Consider the following 20,715-nt stretch of genomic DNA (forward strand, 5'->3'; position numbering starts at 1 on the left):
GCAAGGGGAAGGCTCATATCCCAGCTATTCAGCAACATGTGCTGATCTTCATTATGGAAACGCTGAACCACTTTCCCTCTTTCATAAAAAGGAATGCACTGAATCTTTTTTTCTTCTTCAATGCAGTTTATATACTCTTCTAATATTTTTAATTAACTTAAAGGTTGACCAAGAAGCACCCAGCTGCCAAGTTGAAAATAAACATATCAATATAATTAATGATAATCTAGTGACTAGAGATGATAGCGGAGGAGGGAGAATGCTAAGCAAAATACTTTAAGTGCCTTTCATGCAATTTAAATCAGGGTATAATTAACAAAGCAGGCAGTGCTGTCATCTGGGCATTTGCACAATGAAGGAATTCAGCTCCCATGTGAATTAATGATACATGTAGAGAAGCTACTGATTTTTTTTTTTTTAAATGAAATCCCTAAACATTTGAATTGGCAAAAGATCAATTTGTTTTATGGAAAGTGACAACTGACAAACCCCAATTTGATCATCTGTTGGTGCGGAAAGCTGCAGTTGGCTGAAGTGTAAGTCTGAACAAGCGCAGGGCTTACTTATTGATATAGTAGCCACACAAACTGATACAAAAGTAAACAACAAGAACAAAATAGACCTTTATTCCTATCTAGAGTCCTCTGCACTGAGATGTGTACACTCCTGAAAAAGTCCCCACTCACTTTGACAGAGCAATGCATCCCTTTGCACATGCGGCCCCCCTCCATTACAGTGAATGGGAACTGCTATACAGGTCAGCTGTCTTCCGTGCTGCATGAAGTATGCATGAAAGAGGCCTTTTCTTAACTTCCTACATCAAGGAGTGGTGACATCAGGCACATGGAACTGAAAGGTGGGGATGGTCAACAGTACCCCAAAAGAAAATGGAATTCTCATGGTTCTCAGTGTCTCTGGATCAGGGTAGCCAACACTCCAACTTTAAGGCTCCTGGACCTTTGTGTAGAGGAGGGAATTTGGGATTGCCTGGTTAACAGATGCCATCCAGGGCAGTGTGTAATTTACTGACCGAAATATGTATTCCTAAGATCTGTTGACTGTCATCAAACTTGAAATGTCTGCAGCAGTGATGTCTGTTTCTTTTATTTGAGTCTCCTTTTTCCTTTTTGAACCTTCCAGAGGTCCCCAAGACACTGGAAAGCCTCTTTGACCTGTGAAACAAGAGCCATGACCAGTCTCCTTCTTACCAGACTTTATGACCATTTGGTTTGACCACTTACCTTTCCCCCAAGGCTTGTAGCTCAGAGAGCTAGCAGGGTGGCCAGTGAAAAGATACTTGGCAAACTCACAGGGCTGACCCAAGACTTCCTAGCACCTGCTTATACTGCCCATTTCCTGGGTAACACACTAGTCGCTACTGCTTATGGTCCTTCCTCCATCCCCTGAATTCAAAAGGGAAGAGAATAGAATGGAATGGAAAATGTAATTTAGAGGAAAAGGGAGCAGTGAGCTAGAACATAATAGAAGTCCCCAACCACCAACACATTTTGACCTGCTGTCTGAGTTCATTGATATAGTAATTACATAGGCCTCCCACTTTTTCCTCTGCTCACTCCACCCTCACCCACAGCTATGTGCCTTCTGCTGAATGAAGTAATTTTTGGGTGGGTCATGTTTGCTGAGAGCTCAGTTGAGAGAGAGAGAGAGAGAGAGAGAGAGAGAGAGAGAGAGAGAGAGAGAGAGAGAGAGAGAGAGAGCACTGCCAATATTTTTCTTCTGTTGTGAAAATTCTCAGAACGATGTCCAGAATGTATTGTCTACCATTGACCTGCTCTGGCCCACCAGAATAGCAAGATGGGCAGAATAGCAAGTCTGGAGCACGGGGCTGCCGCGGTGCCAAAATGGCTACCACGGCATCCAATGCGCAACTGGACAACCCATGGCAGCTCCTTGGGGGAAGGGGTCTTTTGTCGCCTTCCCCAGGTAAAGGAAGTAGCCCCACAATGGAGCTACTCAATTCTTCAGCGGCTCTTGAGGCAGCGCAGAATCAGAGAGTCCCATGTCAGACTGCATGGCCTGACATGGGGCTCAGGATTCAGTGGAGCCAAGCTCCACCAGTCCCGCCCTCCTCCTGCCCCGATCCCTCCCCTGCCATCCCTCCCTGCTGTACTTCCTTCCACCCTGAAACACCTCCTCCCCGCCTCCCCCCACACCCCCACTCACCTCTACACTGCCGAGGAGTCTTGGCGGCTGCCATGTGGCGGAACGCGGGCCCAGCAGTGGAGCTGGCCCAGTGCGAGTTCACACCGGGCTAGCTCTGGCGCTGGACCCACAGTAAAGGTCTGCAAACACGCCTTATGGCACATTTGTGACAATGCACACCAGTGGTAAGCCGGCGCACCTTGTTCAGGATTGGGCACCAAGTGATGCAGCCATGGGAGTTGAAAGTTTGGGGACCCTTATTCTAGTCCACTGTCCTCTTCTCCACCATTCCATTCCATTCCCCACTTCCTTTTTGAATCCAGGCAGTGGGAGGAGGAGGAGGAAGAAGAGGAAGAGTGACAGAGGTGGAGAGCAGGCACTCCCATCACTCTGACCTTCAGTCTAGACCTGAAATATTGTATTTCAGAAGAGATGATTTGCAACATAGGCAAACCTCATTAGCTCTAAGGATAGCCCACAGCTTCTATCATTTGTACTTGACAATAATATACAGGTCCCTGCTCTGTCTTTGAAGGCCTCACATTCACCATTATAAAGAAAGGATGTCTTTTTTTTTGTAGACTGGAAGTATTTACCCCTTGAAAGAATGGTACAATTTTTTTTTTCCAAATACACACACAAAAATAATATATATATTATTGATCTAGCATTCAAAACAGCCCATTAAAATAAATGAAAGAAAGAAGGTTCATTTTTCCCAATACTTTTTTTTTTACTGTACATTTTGTAGCAAAAGAGGAAGAAAAAGAAAATATCTTGATCACAGGGATGTCCTTTTCTAAAACTCCAAATAGGAAACATGACGAATAACAAGATCAAATACACAGCCATGTCACAATATATCTCTGAGCTTTCCTTTTTAAAAAAAATACATAGAGATTTTGTGTGTGTTTCTTCTGTGCCTTACAAGCTTTCTCTACACACCCCTTCAAAATCATAAATAATGTGCCATATCAGAAAGCGGGGCTCCCAGTGGACAGATCCTTGGGACGAAATGAACAACAGGAAATGGATTGGAATTAAATGCAATTGCTCTGATGGCTGGAGAGGCTGCAAATTCACAACAATGTTTGGGGTCCTTGGGGGGGGGGGCTTTACATCCACAGCCATTTCCAGGTACTGTAGTGACACTTCTGGAAATGCCTTCTGTGATCAGGTGATCAAGCCATCATGGATGATCTCAGTTGGCAGGGACCTTGGCAAGACAGAAGGAAAAGAGATTGCGGGAGGGACAAGGTCAGAAGCTGCAGGGACAGCCTCACTGGGAAGCCACCAGTCCTGCCATGCTCCTTGTTTTCCATGGATCATTAGAATCATTCTCACCAGCAAACATTCAATCACAGGACATGACTCGAGATCTGCAACCTCATGCCCTTTTTTGGAATAACTTGGTGATATGCCGTTTTGTGGAACTGAGCAGATGAGGACCTTTTTGTCACAATGGTGCACGAGTCTGCATTTTCCTTGCTCTGTTGAACAGAGCATGAGTGCACAACTTTGGCCAGAAGAGACTGGTTGCCAGAAGAGAAGAGGTTGCCAGAGCAGCTTTCCTTACAAAAACCAGGTGCCCCCCTCTCCTGCCCCATCTTTGACCTCAAGTTCCCTTATACTTTTGGCCAATATCTGCTGCCATCTGCCTTGATGACACTGACAAACAGGAGATCATGAACAAAATGGATATGGGGGTGGGAGAGTAAAAAAATAAAAATAACCCCTAGATTTCCTTTTTCCTTAGGATGTAAAGATCAGAAGAGGAAGAGGACAAGTATTGCACAGTTCATCAGGTCTTGTTTTGATATCATCAATGTCGTTCCCCCCCCCCCAAAAAAAAAAAAATGTTTGGTGTGGAAAATGAAAAGTAAATGAAAAAGAAAGAACAGAGACCCTTTTTATAATTCCTGGGGGAAAAAATCCTTAGCCAAACAACTGCAAGAAAAATTTCCACATGTTGCTGATACTGCTATGCAACTAAGCTGAGAAGATGGTTTGCACATGCTCTCTCCAGATGTTGTCTTTATGCAGGTCCTTCTGGGAGAACCACAGGGCAGCTGGGGTGATCCTTCTGCCAGTTTGATATCCACAGGAGTGCTCTTCTCGGAGAACAAGCAAATGGAGAGGGAAGGCATTACCCTTTGAATTAAAAATATGTTGCTTAACCTGATTTAATCCTCTTTTAATCTTGACAGTCCACCAGGAGGCTGGCAGAAAACACTGAATGCTCCCGGACATTTCCATAGAGACATTCATACATACAGAGCAAATGTGTAGGGGGCTGTTAATCAGCTCTGTGCACACACACCAATTAGCATTTCAAAATCTCCCTTATCTCCCTTTTAAAAAAAAAAAAAATCTTAATATTTACTGACCAATATACGGCTGAGTATGTATTTCTCTTCCTCTCTCTTGGTATTTATGGCCTTTTGACAATCATGGACTTGGTTGTGCTTGGGGGGGGGGGGCTGCAAATGGAATGGAGGGCAACTCTTATTTACACTGTGCTTTCCATTACCCACTCTGAGCTCCCATAAGTCCCCTTTGCCCCTGTCAGGTCACTGTCATCGTACTGCAAAAGCATGCCATTCACTGACAGGCTACGTTTTGTCCAAATGTTTGTGATCTTTTTGGGGTAGTTGCAACACTGAGAGGTGGAAAAGTCCCCCATGTCGAATGAATGGCTACGTTTAGTTTTACCCTCCAGCGGTAACATGAGGAGGCTACGGAATTTGGACTCCTGCTGGCCCAGCAGTGGCTCCTTGTCGGAGTGACGGGCCACTGTTGAAGTTCTGGAGTCTATGGTGTCCTCCTTTTTCTGACACTTCAGTTCTAGGGAGGCAAAAGCTCCCATGAGCCGGTCAATGTTGTTGTGTTTTGACCTTGATGGAGGCCTCCACTTGCTGGACAATGTGCCCTGCTCACTTTGGAGGCTGTAACCATCGCAGTCCCGACTATTCACGGAGCTAGAAGAAGAGGAGATGCTGCTGTGTGCAGACTCGCAGTTAAACTCCATGAGCTCATTCCTCATCACTACTTTGGGGTTGACTTGTGGCAGGACCCCATTCTGGACAGGCTGGGATCCATTGGTTTGTGAGTAGACATTGCTGACATTCGCCATCTTCTCTGGGGCATTGTTGCAAACCTTATACCGGACCATGAGTATAACAATAAACACCAAAAGAGTGGCCACAATGATGCCTCCGATGATCAGGATCATTGTCCCGCCCAGGAAGTGGCTGTGCATTGAGTGGCACTGGGCATAGTCCTCTTTGGTGTAGAACTGGGCACAGCCCACAACGTTGGTGGCAGTCAGTGTGGTGGCAGTATCGTCCCACATGGCCAGAACACAAAGGTCGTAGCCCGTTCCAGACACCAGGTTGTTCACCACAAAAGCCTTGTTGGTAGCCGGAATCATCCTTCAAGGGAGAGAAAAAAAGAATGCCAAATTAGATTAAAATGTAGTTTACGTATTTGTGGATTAAGCATTTTATATCCCAGCTTTCCCTGCCAAAAAGTGGAGACTTCAAGGGTGGTGAACAATAATAAAAGCAACCGTATACAACAAGAACATCATTCAAGCAACTATCCAAACCAGGAATACAGCAGTCAAAGTAAAGAAGCAAACAGAAATCAGGAACCACAGATTAAGAACTTTAAAACCTAGGAGGCAAAGGTGAATTTTTTACTGCTTGTGGCCGGCTGGCCAAGTCCTCCTGACACCTGAGGTGGAATGCCATATGCTGCCCTCTCACTTCCTCTACCTCTCTGTTCCCCTCTTCCTTTTCCAATCCAGGGAGTGGAAGGAGGAGGAGGGCAAGCGGACGCAAGTAGGTGGTCAGAGATGGGTGCCTTCCATCAATCTGCTGCTTGAGGTGACCGCTTCAGCTAACTTTATTTGTTCATTCAATTTATATCCCACCTTTCTCCCCAAAAGGCACTCAAGGTGGCTCACAGCACATTAAGAACACATATACATTAAAAATACATAAACTATAAAATTCATCAAAACACCAGATTCAAAGTCAACTAGAGGCGAACAGCAGCAACAACAGCATCAGTGGTAAAAAAAAACAAAACATTAAATACTTAATAAAAATTAAGCACCAGTTTGTAATCAGCAAGCATACCCTTAAAAATCCAAAAATCCCAAAGGCTTTTTGGAATAGGAAAGTCTTCAGACCTTGCTGGAAAGCTTCTAACAAAGAAGCAGTTCTCAACTCAAAGGGGAGGGAATTCCATAAAACAGGTTCCACTACAGAGAAGGCCCTATTTCTGGCCGCCACCCCCCTAACCTTTCACAATGGCAAAACATCCAAAAGCATCCTCTCAAATGACTGAAAAGGGTGAGCTGGATTATACAGAAGGAGGTGGTCTCTCAAATATGCTGGTCCTACGCTGTAAAGGGCTTTAAAGGTGAAAACCAGCATCTTGAATTGGGCCCAGAACTGAACCAGAAGCCAGAACTGAACTGAAGCAGCAGTTGGAGAGTCAAATCAATGACTCTCAACAAGCACACGAGCCGTTGCACTAACTGCAGCTTCCAGAGTATATTCAAGGACAGCTCCACATAAAGCTCATTACAAAAGTCTGAGCTTGATGTCACCATGGCATGGACCATTGTGGCCAGAGCCGTCTGAGGCAGATGTAGCCGCAGATGGTGCACCAGCTGAAGCTGGGCAAAGGCATCTCTAACCAGAGCTGACACCTGGGCATTCAGGAGAAGCTGTAAATCCAGGAAGACCCCCAAGCTTATTGATGAGCTGGTAGACCGGCCTTGAAGGGGCTGTTCTTACATTCTGTGGTAGGGAGTTCCATTGGCGGTGTCACCACAGAAAAGGCCTCCTTGTGTTACCATCAGATGAACTTCTGATTAAGAAGACAGTTCTTAAGGGACAGAAAAGCTCCTATGGGAAGAGGCAGTCCTTTTCCTACTCTGATACCAATCCATTTAGGACCCTGAATGACAAGCACTTTGACCTGTGTCTGGAAATGGTCTAGCAGTCACTGCATCTGGTACAGCAACAACATCATAATGTTAAAGGAGTAAAAAAATATGCAGAATGTGAATGTAACATAAGTGGAACTAAGTAGTAGTACAGTATATGTTTAAAATCCCCATCCTATTCACTGGATACAGTGGTGGATCTCATGATCTGCCATCATATCCCATGGTCCACTGGTGCAGCAGGTGTACCAGAGCTGCCATCAGTTCAAAGGCTGGAAGGCTATTCTGTGGGCCACAGTGGCCTGCAGAACCTCTGCTGTTGCTGGTAAATTGGTGGTGGGGGTAGACTGGCGTGGATTGGGGCAGGCCGGGGGTGGGATGGGGCATCTTTGAGTGGCAGCTGCACACGCCATCTGGTATCTTCCCTTCCAGGTCTGGAACTGCCCTGGAGACTCTTCAGACATATGCCAGCAAAAGAGCTCGGATCCACCACTGTTAGTGGCACAAAAGCCGCATTGTCCATCATGAATGCTGGGGATACCGACTCAAATGTCCTGAGGTGTTGCGTGCTCAACAGTAGCTCCCTGATGCCCTGCTAGAGCAGGTAGAGTGGCAGTGGTGGTGGTTTGGGGAAAGAATTAGGGAATGTTTCCTAGAAGTCTGAATTAATGCAAATGATTAATTTGTTTGGTTAAAAGCTTGACTTTGAAGAGCTTTGTATGGAAAATGTTCCTTTATAACAACACTTCTAAAAAGTTACAAAGTATTCTTGCCACTCAATAAACAAAAGTTTTACCCAGAGAGAGTTTGTTAATTCTGAAATAAACACCAAATGTCATCTTTTTCACACTATTTTCTAGCAATAATCTTCCTTGCTATGAAACCGATCAAGCTTTGACAACATTGTAATCCATGAAGCAAGTCTGCTTGAGAAGGACTTTGTTCACTCTTTGTCAGAGACATTCTGTCTCCTTCCTTGATTAGAAAGTTTAATTACCCTACCTCATTTTGCAAGTCTGGCTGCTAGACTCTTAATCTTTGAAAACATGGATTTGACCCATCAAAAGTTCTGAGAGCACTGATTGGGTTTACAGTGGCCTATTTAGCATTTTCACCCCAAGTGCTGATTTAGGGCCCAATCCTATCCAACTTTCCAGCTCTGGTGTAGCCACAATGCAGCCCTGTGGTAAGGGAACACATGTTCCCATACCTTGAGGAGGCCCCAGTGACTGCCCCTCTACCACAGGATGCAGTGACACCCCACTGGCACAACTGCACCAGCCCTGGAAAATTGCATAGGACTGGGCTCTTACAAGCTCCACATGGACCCAGGCTATGAGTTTGGGTCAGGGAAGGAGTTTTGGATTTGGCAGCCACTGCAGCCAAATCTGTCCCTTTACCACACCTAATCCACTCTCCCTTGCACCATTCTGCCTTCGTTTTGCCCTCCCCCTCCCCCAACTGCCCCCCCCCCCCAACTTACCTTCATCAGCATGTCACATTCTGCGCAGAGCTGACCCAGCCTCACCACTGGCAGGCCAGTAGTGAGCAGTTCCACATGCTGCCAGCAGGTCATTCACAATGAACATAAAGTGCTCCCCGCTTTTGGAATGCTACTTCCAGCAGCAGGGATAGGGATATAATTGGGCTCTCTGTGTCTTTTCTGTGGCTCTCAAGCACAGCTCTCAGACAAGTGAGCTTGGGTTCCATGATTTAGTATTTTAAAACATAGACCATGGGTATATTCTGCCTTTTGCACTGTATTTTCAAGTATTACCGCGAGATGCCATCTGGGACTTCCTTGTCTGATATCACACTCAGATGTAAGGGAGGAAAGGGATAAGCTTAGCGGGCATTTTTAATCCACTGTTATCTTTAATATGCATAAAGCAGCACTTCGCCAGCATTTAATTAATCAAAATTTCTTTTTAAGTGGACCAAGTCAAATCTTACTTATTGATGTGGCCATGTGCTGAATTATGCATTCTTCAAAGCAGTCACCACTGAAAATGTCCTCCCACGGGCACTGGCATCGCTAGGGGAGTGTGGTCTGCACCTGCAATAAGGTGTTCGCAAGTTGACACGGGGTGTGTGTGTGTGAGAGACTCTACAAGTTTTCAAAATCACTAAAATCAGAGTTTGGAGGAATCATGCCATCATGTTACAGTATATATCAATCAATGAGTAATTTCATGCAGGATGCAATGAAACAAACCACACTGAAATATCTGTGTTCTAACAAAAGGTACAGCCAAAAAACCAGTGGGGGCGGGGCGATGGTATATCACCACGCCCACCACCTGGGGCGTTGCCCCGCCCACTGCATGGGGTGATGCGCAGGATCCCACACCGGGTGACGCAAATCCTAGTGACACCACTGCCCACTGGGCTCTCATGTCTGACAGGCATTCCTATATAAAGGCCTAGTTGACCCTCCCTTTATCAAAGTTCTTTGTTAACTTCCAAACTCCATATTTGGGTATCTTCTCTCTTGTTGTCTCAGGTGGCTGACTGACATGACTTCTGTTGTGCTTTCAATTCCCTCTCTCTTTCTTTCCAGAGTCCCTAGAGAGCAATGCATCCGGAAGTCATCTATGACTCATTGGATATGAAGGACCACTACCTCTTTTGGGGAACTTGGAGTGGTAGGAATGGGAAACAGAAACATTCTGTGATTCTCACTTTGCTGAGAAGTTCTGTTATTACCTTTTCGTTGAGAAGTTTATTGTGTAGTTACTAATGCTTGAGGTCACATTTCTGTAGACCCAAGGATGTATTTTTGGTTAACAACACCATTTGTGAATATGCCCTCTGTTCGTAGTGTCACAGATCCTGAAGCTAATTCCCATCTGCTACAGAACAGAAATGATATGGTTTTGTGGGAATAAGAAGAGCAGTCTTCACCATCTTCCTCTTTCCACTCAGAGCTACTCCTGTTCTTACTCACTGTGCTCCTGCATCTTTAGTGTTCTGTTATTGGATGGGAGAATATATACTGAGTTGCCCAGGTCGACCAAACACAGAGAATGTAATTATGCATACAGTTTATCCTCCAGAGTCGAAGGTGAAGAGATCCACCATGGCATGAAAGAGTTTGGACTGCATAGACTTATGATCCAATCGTATTTGGTGCAAACACCACCGGAGCTTGCGTTCTGGCAGCAAAATGCACTTCATGGTGTCATAAATGCCTTTCTGATGAGAAATGAGCAGAGCTGTGTGATTTCAGGCCACCACTGCAGATGGCAGGAAGGACTCCAGGCACGCTTAGGGGTGAAGAGGAATCCCACTGATGTTGGTAAGTCAGTGGGGTGGGTGGCAGAGCTGGCACAAATCATAAGAACATAAGAACAGCCCTGCTGCATCAGGCCAAAGGCCCATCTAAGTCCAGCTTCCTGTATCTCACAGCGGCCCACCAAATGCCCCAGGGAGCACACCAGATAACAAGAGACCTGCATCCTGATGCCCTCCCTTGCATCTGACATAGCCCATTTCTAAAATCAGGAGGTTGCACATACACATCATGGCTTGTAACCCGTGATGGATATTTCCTCCAGAAATTGGTCCAATGCCCTTTTAAAGGCATCTAGGCCAGATGCCACCACCACATCCTGTGGCAAGGAGTTCCACAGCTCAACCATGCGCTGAGCAGACCAAGGAGACCCACTGACAATTGAAGGGCTTATAAAGGAGTAAGGGAAAATTTTTTCCTTACCTCCCCCAAACCTCCCAATTTGCCCCACCCAGTCATAACATGCACTGCAGCCTGTTTTGGTGTGGCTGTGTGTTATGGCAGGGGAAAGGATAGGAGGGGGCTGTTATTTTGCTAACATTACTGAATTCCTTTTGATTCCCCTTTTGAATGACTGTCTGCAGAGGAATCTCCAAATTCACTTTGAATTTCAGGTTATGTAGCATCATAGGGTCAACTCAAGAAATTGTTATAAAGCAGATAGACTGTTTGCTGCAAAGCACACAAATAAAAGCGTGGCTCTCTTTTCCCACTGTATAAACCATTTTGCTGCTCCCTTCTCCCACTCCTACTGCCCCCACCACCACTGTCACTTAGTCCCAGACCTGATTGACAGATTTAACCTTCTCTTTTCCTCCCAATGGCTTAACTTAATTGCTTCCTTAAGGCCATTCCTCTCCCCACTCTGCGTCTGCAGTGTCTGCTCATATAAGCAAAGGACATGGTAGACTGCACTAAGAGACAACAAGGAAGAAGCAGGAGCATTCTGCCAGTCATACTTTTGTATTCACCAATCTGTTAGCTGGTTAACAGCTCAATCAACAGCATGACATGGCACGTTATTCTTGGCAGCTCAACATATGGCAGTTTTACGGATGGTTCTTCTAAAGTTGGGGTCATTTTACAGCCCAATCCACAGTAACTCCTTGCACGGCAACGCGGTGGTGCCAATGTGGTGCCTGCTGCATCCTGCATCCTCCATCCTGGAGGCCAAAACTCCAGAGGTTTCCTTGGGGCAAGGGAACATGTCCCCTTGCCCTAGGATAAGCCCCTGCTGGCCCAGTGGGTCTAACTGGATCTGCTCTGGTGATATCACTGGTGCAAGTCCATGTGGACTAAAGAAGGCAAATTGAGCCTGGGAAGGGGGCTTTGATTTGGTGGATGCTGATGCTGCCACCAAATCTGCCCCTTTCCCAGTCCCAGTCTACCTTCCTTCCTGTCCCTGTGGCTGCCCTGCTCTGCCTTCTCCCTCTTCCTCATACGTGACTTTACCTGTTCTGGGGACATCTGGTGTCCACTGGTGTGTGGACCCTGCCGCTCACTGCTGGTGGCATCAGTCAGGCTGCACACTCTGGTGTATCACATTTTGTGACAGCCGGAAAGTGCCTAGCACCACTGAAATGCTTGTTCCAGTGGTGCTAGGCAGGTACCAATAGGATTGTGCCCCTTAGTGGCTTGAACCGATGCAGGATAGAGTGACGTTTCTCGGTTTTCAGCTGAAAGAAGAGCAGATTCTAAATACAGTCAACTGAACGTCATCTGTAAACATTAACCTTCAGCTTCAACTTCGACTTCCTGAAGACTGGAGAACTGAAACTGCCCCTAAGTTATTATACGAGTATATATGAATGACATTTAACAAACAAGCTGCAGGTGATATAAATGCAGTTTTTCTTTTTTGTAACAGCACAGCATTTGCATAAAAGGGGCACGTGGTGGATTACATTAGAATGTTATCCATGATCAGAATCAACTACCTGGACCACGTCCCTTGAGTTCGAAGTTCCAACTTCGCTGTGTCCTCTCCCCTCCTCTCCCATTTCTTACCTTCCTTCCCTGATGCCACACTGTCTCCAAGAAAGAAGGACCAAAATCAATGAATGAAATTTCCATTTTTTTTTGCATGGAAGAATAAATAAGTCTTTTCTTCCTGACAACTGAAGGACACCCCAGGATTAAACGAGCAGCAGGACTACCTTCTCGCTTTAGCTGGTGTGAAACTAGCTGCTCAGGATTAATCATACTTTAATCCTTTTTTAATTCACACCACCTTCATCTAAGATACGAATTAGCCAGCTCACATAAGCCTTACAGAATTCCAGGAGGAATTGGGGTAAAGGACTTTGCTGGTGTAAAGGAGGGTGTAAAGGCCTTTGCTGGTTCCTTGGATCATAAAACAGGGAGCGAAAGGTGCTGTTCCATTTGTCTTGCTGTGCTTGCATTCTATGATTACAATCTGTGAAATTGCCATCACAGATATCCTGAGATTATAAGGAACACTATTTCTCTTTTCAACCTACACTCTACACCAGGGCTGCCCAAACCCCGGCCCCCGGGCCACTTGCAGCCTGCGGAGGGCCCCAAGCCAGCCCCCAGGTAGCTCCCCATCTCCAATGGGCACTCGGCCTGCTGGAGACCCGCCAGAGCCCTCAGTGCTCTTCGCACTGACAGCGAGGAAAAGGCTAAGCACTCACAGGAAAGCAGAAGCCCCGCCCATCCGCAACCCTCCCATTAGTTTGGGGAGGCTGCAGCTGAGTGCAGGTGTGGGATGGGGGTGAGAAGTCCTGGGTCTGTTTGTGCTGCTTGAGTTTGGCTTGGGGGGGCAGGCACTGAGGAGGGAGGGGAAACTGAGTCTGTGCTGCTTGCGTGTGCTGGGGGGCGGGCACTGCAAGGGAGAAATCGAGGGATGTTTGAATGCCACTGGAGAGCATGTCTACTCAGCAGTAAATCCCATCAGACTCAGTGGGGTTTACTCCCAGGAAAGTGTGGATCCGGTTGGACTGTGAGTGTGCTTGGGGTCGGGGGCTGGCACTGCAGGGGAGAAGTCCCCGGGGATGTTTGAATGCAGCTGGAGAGCATGTCTACTCGGAAGTAAGTCCCAAAGAGTCAGTGAGCTTACTCCCAGGAAAGTGTGGATCCAATTGGGCTGTGAGTGCTCGGTGTTGGAGGTGGGTGCTGCAGGGAAGAACTCATGGGATATTGGATGGGGAGGAAACCTACTGCTTTTGCTTGTTGGGGTTGCTGGCAGAGAGGGGGGAAGGTGGGGGGTCCATTTGTGAAGGGAGAAATACACACAGCTCTCTGCCTGCTTCGAAGTTTGTTTGGTGCTGGGTGCAGGCTGGGGAAGGGGGAGGGACTGCGAGGGGGACACAGGCAGCTCCCTTCTCTGTGTGAATGAGCAGAAACAAACTCCTGTCCTGAGGGGGCAGGTGCCCACACGCTCCCTGGCTGACTGTGTTCCTTTGCTGCTGCTTGTTGCCAGGATGGGGGGGGGGGCAGAGTGAGAGTAAAAACATGCTCCTGCATGGGGGGGGGAAGGAGTCCACTCTGACTCCTCTTAAGTTTGTTTTGTACTTTCTCCAGGGAACAGGTGTGTTATATGTGTCAGGAATTATTTTAACAACCCCCCCTTTTCTGGATCTCATGCATATCACAAAAAAGCTCAGTAAAATTCATTCATTCATAGAAGTTCTGTCTCTAATATATTCATATATGTAAATTTATTCAAATTTGAAATGTAAATTTCCCCCGGCCCCTGAGAGTGTCCCTCCTGTGATGTGATGTGATGATGTGGCCCTCCTGCCAAAATGTTTGGACACCCCTGCTCCATACCAAACCCTACCCAACCTCTCCTCCAACATTACCACTGTCACCTCTCTCCTTCCTTTACATTGACTTTCTGCCCCTCATTCTAGTGGGGCATTCTCTGTCTTCTCCCGCCTTCCTCTCACCACTGATCAGGTATCAATAAGATGCCAGCCTGTCCTCTCCCTTGGCACCTCTGCCTCAAATGGCTTGAGCAACTCAAGCAGACTGGGAAATATAGATTTTTATTTTAAAAGTTTCATACTACAATACTGGGGGGGGGGGGGAGACAGGTGGAGACCCCTGAGATGTGTGGCTTTGACTACATGGTGTCACACAATAAAAGTTAACAATAGCTGAAGTGGATGCACAGAAGTTTCCTGCTCCAAGCATATCATTGGCCCAATCCTAATAGACCTCTGTGCTGGAGGAGCACATGCTCCGCAAACATGCTGTAAAGTACATTGCAACAGTGCACCATCCAGGACCACCAGCAGGAAGGCTAAACTTTTTTCCAGCAGAAGGAGCAGTGCCTGTCAGGGAAGGAAATATTTGCACTGAGCAGAGTAGGGGTGGAATCAGGCTGGCGAGGGATGCAATGGGGGTGGGGCATGGGTGGATCCAGCCCAGGAAGGGGCAAGATTGGTGGTGCCAGCATGCGCCATATCCTCTCCCCCTTCCTGGGCTTGAATGCTGACATAGATCAATATGGGCTTGCTCCAGCAATATCTCTGGTGTTTGTCTGAGTTGACCCATAGTAGTGGCTGGGGCTTTCCCTGGTGTAAGGGAAAAATGTCCCCTTACCCAGAGGAGACTTTCTGCCTGCTAAATCCCTCTGTGGGATGCAGCACAAGCCATGCCAGTGCCACTACATCGGCGCATGGGAACTTAGGTAGGATTGAGCTGTGTACCTATGCGGGGTTGGGTGGCTGGAGGAGAACAGCACTTAAGTTACAAAAGTGTATATGAGCCTAGAACTCCATGTGTCAGCCACTGAAAAAGAAAGCGTATATGATCCTTCCCTTCCCCATAATGCTTAATAATGCAAATGCATGGCAGGACATCATGTTTTCCACCTCTGCTCCATTTCGTTGACTTTTGCTTACAAGGGGAGAAAGATTCTTATAGTTATGATATCATAGTATGTATTTTGTATTGCCAAACCTTATGGAAGAATAAGGAGAAGACACAGTTCATACCAAGACTGAAATCTAAAAGTCCTCAAGACAACCCTGCCAACTTCCACTGATTCCACTACAGGCTTCTACAGAATGTCAATTTTCCAAGGCATTCTGGAACGTCCCTCAACCCTGGAGGAGGAAAGCCTCATAGGAAGGCCTTTGGGTCCAAGCCATGGTAAGATTCTTTTTAGCCTGCGTTGGCTTGGTCATGTCGTGAGAATGGATGATGGCCGGATCCCAAAGGATCACCTCTATGGAGAACTCGTGCAAGGAAAGCACCCTACAGGTAGACCACAGCTGCTATACAAGGACATCTGCAAGAGGGATCTGAAGGCCTTAGGAGTGGACCTCAACAGGTGGGAAACCCTGGCCTCTGAGCGGTCCGCTTGGAGGCAGGCTGTGCAGCATAGCCTTTCCCAGTTTGAAGAGACACTTGGCCAACAGACTGAGGCAAAGAGGCAAAGAAGGAAGGCCCATAGCTAGGGAGACAGACCAGGGACAGACTGCACTTGCTCCCAGTGTGGAAGGGATTGTCACTTCCGAATTGGCCTTTTCAGCCACATTAGACGCTGTTCCAGAACCACCACTCAGAGCGCGAAACCATAGTCTCTCGAGACTGAAAGTTGCAAACAAAAAAATATCATCAAGTACCACATTTGCTAGCCCAGTTGCACAGAACTGGCCGGCAAAGTTGCTCTGACGATCACAAGCCAATAGACTTCTTTAGCTGCCACTACGAACATTATTCTAGCTGGCTTATAGCTGCTTATGTAAGTAATCTACTCACACGAGCAGTTGGAGGAGGAGACTCGTGGACAATCACAGCTCTTCCTCCATGGTTCAAAAAATGTGGATATCCTAGTCAAGACAAAGGAGCCACGATCTTCTATGAGGAGACTACCAACAGAAGCATTTATTTGCACATACATGCTGGCCATAGTAATACTGGCACCTGTTCTGAGGTGCCCCAAATGAATGGGAGAGGATACAGCATGGTGAGCTGCTGTGATCATTTCTTGATCTAGCTTGCATTTCTACATTACTCATGGTCATGCCACATTGATTCATCCCTTACTTTGGTCTCACTGAGAGGTGAATTTCCCTAAAGTACTTGTACGTGTTCAAGCATAAACAAGTGAGCGCCTTAATCAGCTATTTCAATTCCAGTGCTCTTTCTTGATGAGCCATTATTTTATTGAGCAAAGGCTAAATCCTCTATTACTACTACAGCTATTTAAAATGCATTTAGTGGCAATGGCCTGCTAGGTGCGACGCAGAGGTGATGTGCTTACTCCCCAGGGACGTATTTTTAGGAGTGCGCAGTCACTGCGGAATGAATGGAGAATGGCTCTGAATTGGGCCCCTTTGGGTCCTTGTTTGTTCATTACAACACCAAAGGGAAACGATTCTGAATGAAGCATATGGTATACATGCTGTTCTGTTCATTCAAAAATGCATTTGTTTTCATAACAGGGAGGGCTGACCTTACAGCATGGTAAAGCAGCAGGCTTCTTACCACTTATAACCAATTAATTTGTGGTTGAAGTGGCAGAGCTTCCGGGAGGGGGTGCCCTTGACTGCCACCATTTCCCCACCAGGGACAGGGGTTGGAGGAAAGAAGAAATGCAGCACGTTTTTCTGAGGCAACTGGGCCAATGCTTCCTTGTGCTAGGAAACTCGTGCAAATGTGATTCCCACTGAATGTAATGCAGCATAGAGGATAATGGCCATACGAGGATATGCACTTTAATGCATATTTGAATGCAGATGTCTCTCTCTGCACAACATGTTAGTGCAGGGGTGCCCAAACCCTGGCCCTGGGGCCACTTGCAGCCCTCAAGGACTCCCAATGCGGCCCTCAGAGAGCCCCTAGTCTCCAATGAGCCTCTGGCCCTCCAGAGATTTGTTGGAGCCTGCACTGGCCCGACGCAACTGCTTTCAGTGTGAGGGCGACTGTTTGACCTCTCGCGTGAGCTGCGGGATGAGGGCTCCCTCCACTGCTTGCTGTTTCACGTCTGTGACGCAGCAGTGGCAGTGAAGGAAAGGCTGGTCTTGCTTTGTGCCAGGCCTTTTATAGGCCTTGAGCTATTGCAAGACCTTCATTCATTCATATAAGTTCATCTTTAATATATTCATTTATGTAAACTTATGTAAATTTATTCAAATTTTAAATGTAAATTAATTCTTTTTCCCCCGGCCCTCGACACTGTGTCAGAGAGATGATATGGCCCTCCTGTCAAAAACTTTGGACACCCCTGTAGCTAGTGCAAGGGAGTATGGGTGAGGACATGGTCCATCTGCCCCACCCATCTAAAAGCTGCAAGTCTGGAAGAAAGTGACCATTAGAAGTGAGAACATGTCAATGAGAATGAGAGGCCAGGAGCATTTTCTGCACACATTTTCATTCTCCTCCAAATTGCAGCTTTTACCATGAAAATTGAGCCACTCAAAAATTTGATAGAGCACCAATTTAGAGCAATAAGCTTGGTTTGAGTTCCATGAGACCAGTGTTTCCATTTTGGCCACTCCATTCCTTTGTGAGCAGGAATCTGGGCTTCATTCCTATTTGCACATGGTTGTATCACTTATAGACCCCATTGTTGGGAACCCAGACATACCCCTTCTGTTCATGCGCGCCTAGCGGCCCTGCCTTCATGAATGTGATAGGGTGGTGGCAGTATCCCTGAGTTTGGGTACCAGTGTGAAACCTGGTTGCTTCCTCCCTTGTCTATATACTTTTGCACAATTACCACAGGTTGAGATTTCATGACTACATAAACTCTGGAAGAAGTAGTGCCAGCTTCCCTGGCACAGAAGCCGTTTGCCTCCACTGAGCATCACAAGACCCTCACTTCAAGTAAGTTCCAGTGAGCTGAATCTTGCACACTAATTGCTTCATTTGCAGCTTGTTAAAAGCCTCGAGACCCTACAGAGAAACAAACACCATCTACAGCTAAAGCAATGGGGCGACATCCTGCCCAGCTGCAAGTTCTTTCTCTGCTTTGTTTTGTTTTTCTTCTTCCCTGCCACCAAGACACTGCCAGGCCTGTTGCATTCTGTGATTAACAGTGCTAGGAGGGCAGAGCAGCTGTGAAAGACTGCACCATGTGATGGCACAAAGCGGAGACTGAAGTGGCCTCTCTCCACTCCCCATGTTGGGGATAATCAAAGTGTCATCAATATCCTAGAGTGAAAATGTGGCTGCATTGATTTTAGGTTTGAAGACTCTTAAAGGCTCCCATCAATCAGAGCTGACTCTCATTCTTTTGGGAAGGGAGGGAGTTTCAGTTGTGGTGGGATCTCTCCAATTCTATGTTGGGGGGTTCATGGGGGGGGAATAAACAAAGGCAATGCTTTCTGGCAAATTTCTAAAAGGTTTCAGAAGGCTTCTCATGACTTGGTGCGGACGGTGGTGGTAGTGGGGCTTCTTTTTGAACTATTTGACAACACTCTTCTATGGGACACAGAAGGCAGTGGGGTAGTTTCACATCACAGCATAGTCTTCCCAGCACATTTGAGTTTTTTTTCTTTTTCTTTTAAAGGTGACTGGCCAGAAGTCACCCATTAAGAACATCATTAAAATTTCAACCACTGCACCCACACAGGCACAGCGAGAGAGAGAGAGAGAGAGAGAGAGAGAGAGAGAGAGAATCTGTGCAGTTGCTGCCAGATGTGGCTTGTTTTCATAACAAGGAATACTTACATGGGCTTTGGCATGTTGCATGGGGTATAGCATGTAACTATGTATAACATTGAGGGCGTAATCCTAGCCTGCAGTTATGCCGGTATAGGTGGCCCTGGAGGGTTGGAAACATGCCATAAAGCATGTTTGCGCCTCCTTAGGCGGGGGCTGCGTTGGCGCATTCAGATGTGCCGACGCTTGGATGGAGGCAGAAGCCTCTGCTGCGGCTCCCGCACCACCGCTTGTGTCGGAACAAGCATGCCGACATAAGCGGCAAAGGTAGGCGTGGGGGGGTGTAGGGAAGGGGTGGGAGGAGGCGTTACTGGGCGAAGGAAGGGCAGGGGGAGGGTAGGCCCGGGGGAGAAATATCTCTCCATCTCTCTCTTACACACACATACACACACACCACCACCACCACCACCAAACATATCCTTCCACTTTACCCAAAAATACAATGGCAAAAATGGGATGGTTGGGGATCTATTTGCATAGGTTCTAATCCTAATCAATAAGCATACTGTGAAAAATAGGAAGCAGCAGTAGACAACCTCTGAAGTGCTGCCCCTGAAACCTGTTTGAACCTCCCAAGGGAAGCCTCTCTCCAATAAGAACATAAGAACAGCCCCACTGGATCAGGCCATAGGCCCATCTAGTCCAGCTTCCTGTACCTCACAGCGGCCCACCAAATGCCCCAGGGAGCAACCCAGATAACAAGAGATCTGCATCCTGATGCCCTCCCTTGCATCTGACATAGCCCATTTCTAAAATCAGACGGTTGCACATACACATCATGGCTTGTAACCCGTAATGGATTTTTCCTCCAGAAACTTGCCCAATCCCCTTTTAAAGGCATCCAGGCCAGATGCCGTCACCACATCCTGCGGCAAGGAGTTCCACAGACCAACCACACGCTGAGTAAAGAAATATTTTCTTTTGTCTGTCCTAACTCTCCCAACACTCGATTTTAGTGGATGTCAGTAATGAGAATCATCACTTTTCAAAGTCTGCAAGATTAATCTCTGTCCAGCAAGATTAATCTGGTATTTGCCCCAAGCACTGACACTAATGAATCACATAACCGGAAATTCAAATGTTTCCATATAGCTGCTAATTCCAATGCTCCTCTTTGATTTTGTACCTTGCCAACCCAGCCTCCTAGTGAGTGCTCTCAGCATAGATCAGTAACGTATCATGTGATCTTGTGGGCTCAGCACAGCACAAATTGCGTTTTGCAACGTTTTAACTAGGTCTGTGGCATCATTAAGCAAATTAGGAAATGAAAAGCTTTGGAAACCCAGCAGGAACCTTTAATCCTCAGGCCTGTTGTGGACTTCAGTTCTATTCCTGATGAGACCTTAATGTGCATTCACCCTGTTTTCAACCAGTAGAGTAACTAATGAGTTAACGTTCTGGCATTAATGTTAGAAGGGAGGCAAAGGTGAAACAGATTAGGCTAATTGCTCTGGCTACACTATATTCCTATTCTCCATTGTGTGGTAAGGGATAAGAAACTAGAGAATAGAAACTATATATTCTGAAACAGGCAGCTTTGGAAGGGTATATGTGCAGAGAACCTTGTGTGAAGGCATCCAGCCGCAGAACATGATTGAACATTTGGGTGAAGAAGCATTTAATGACTAATTAGATTTTTGTCAAATAAAGGTGCAGTGTT

General features: G+C 46.6%; 1 protein-coding gene across 1 annotated transcript in view; it reads right to left on the minus strand.

Moving 5' to 3' along the window:
* Window positions 1–4,672: 4,672 nt before the first annotated feature.
* The window catches only part of LRFN2 (leucine rich repeat and fibronectin type III domain containing 2), an 82,341-nt gene continuing 66,298 nt past the window's right edge, over window positions 4,673–20,715 (minus strand). The window contains exon 2 of the mRNA XM_066611626.1: window positions 4,673–5,594. Within this exon, the coding sequence (XP_066467723.1) occupies window positions 4,673–5,594 (922 nt within the window). The remainder of the gene's footprint in view (window positions 5,595–20,715) is intronic.

The sequence above is a fragment of the Tiliqua scincoides genome, chromosome 1, assembly GCF_035046505.1.
Source record: "Tiliqua scincoides isolate rTilSci1 chromosome 1, rTilSci1.hap2, whole genome shotgun sequence".
In the NCBI taxonomy this organism is placed as follows: domain Eukaryota; kingdom Metazoa; phylum Chordata; class Lepidosauria; order Squamata; family Scincidae; genus Tiliqua; species Tiliqua scincoides.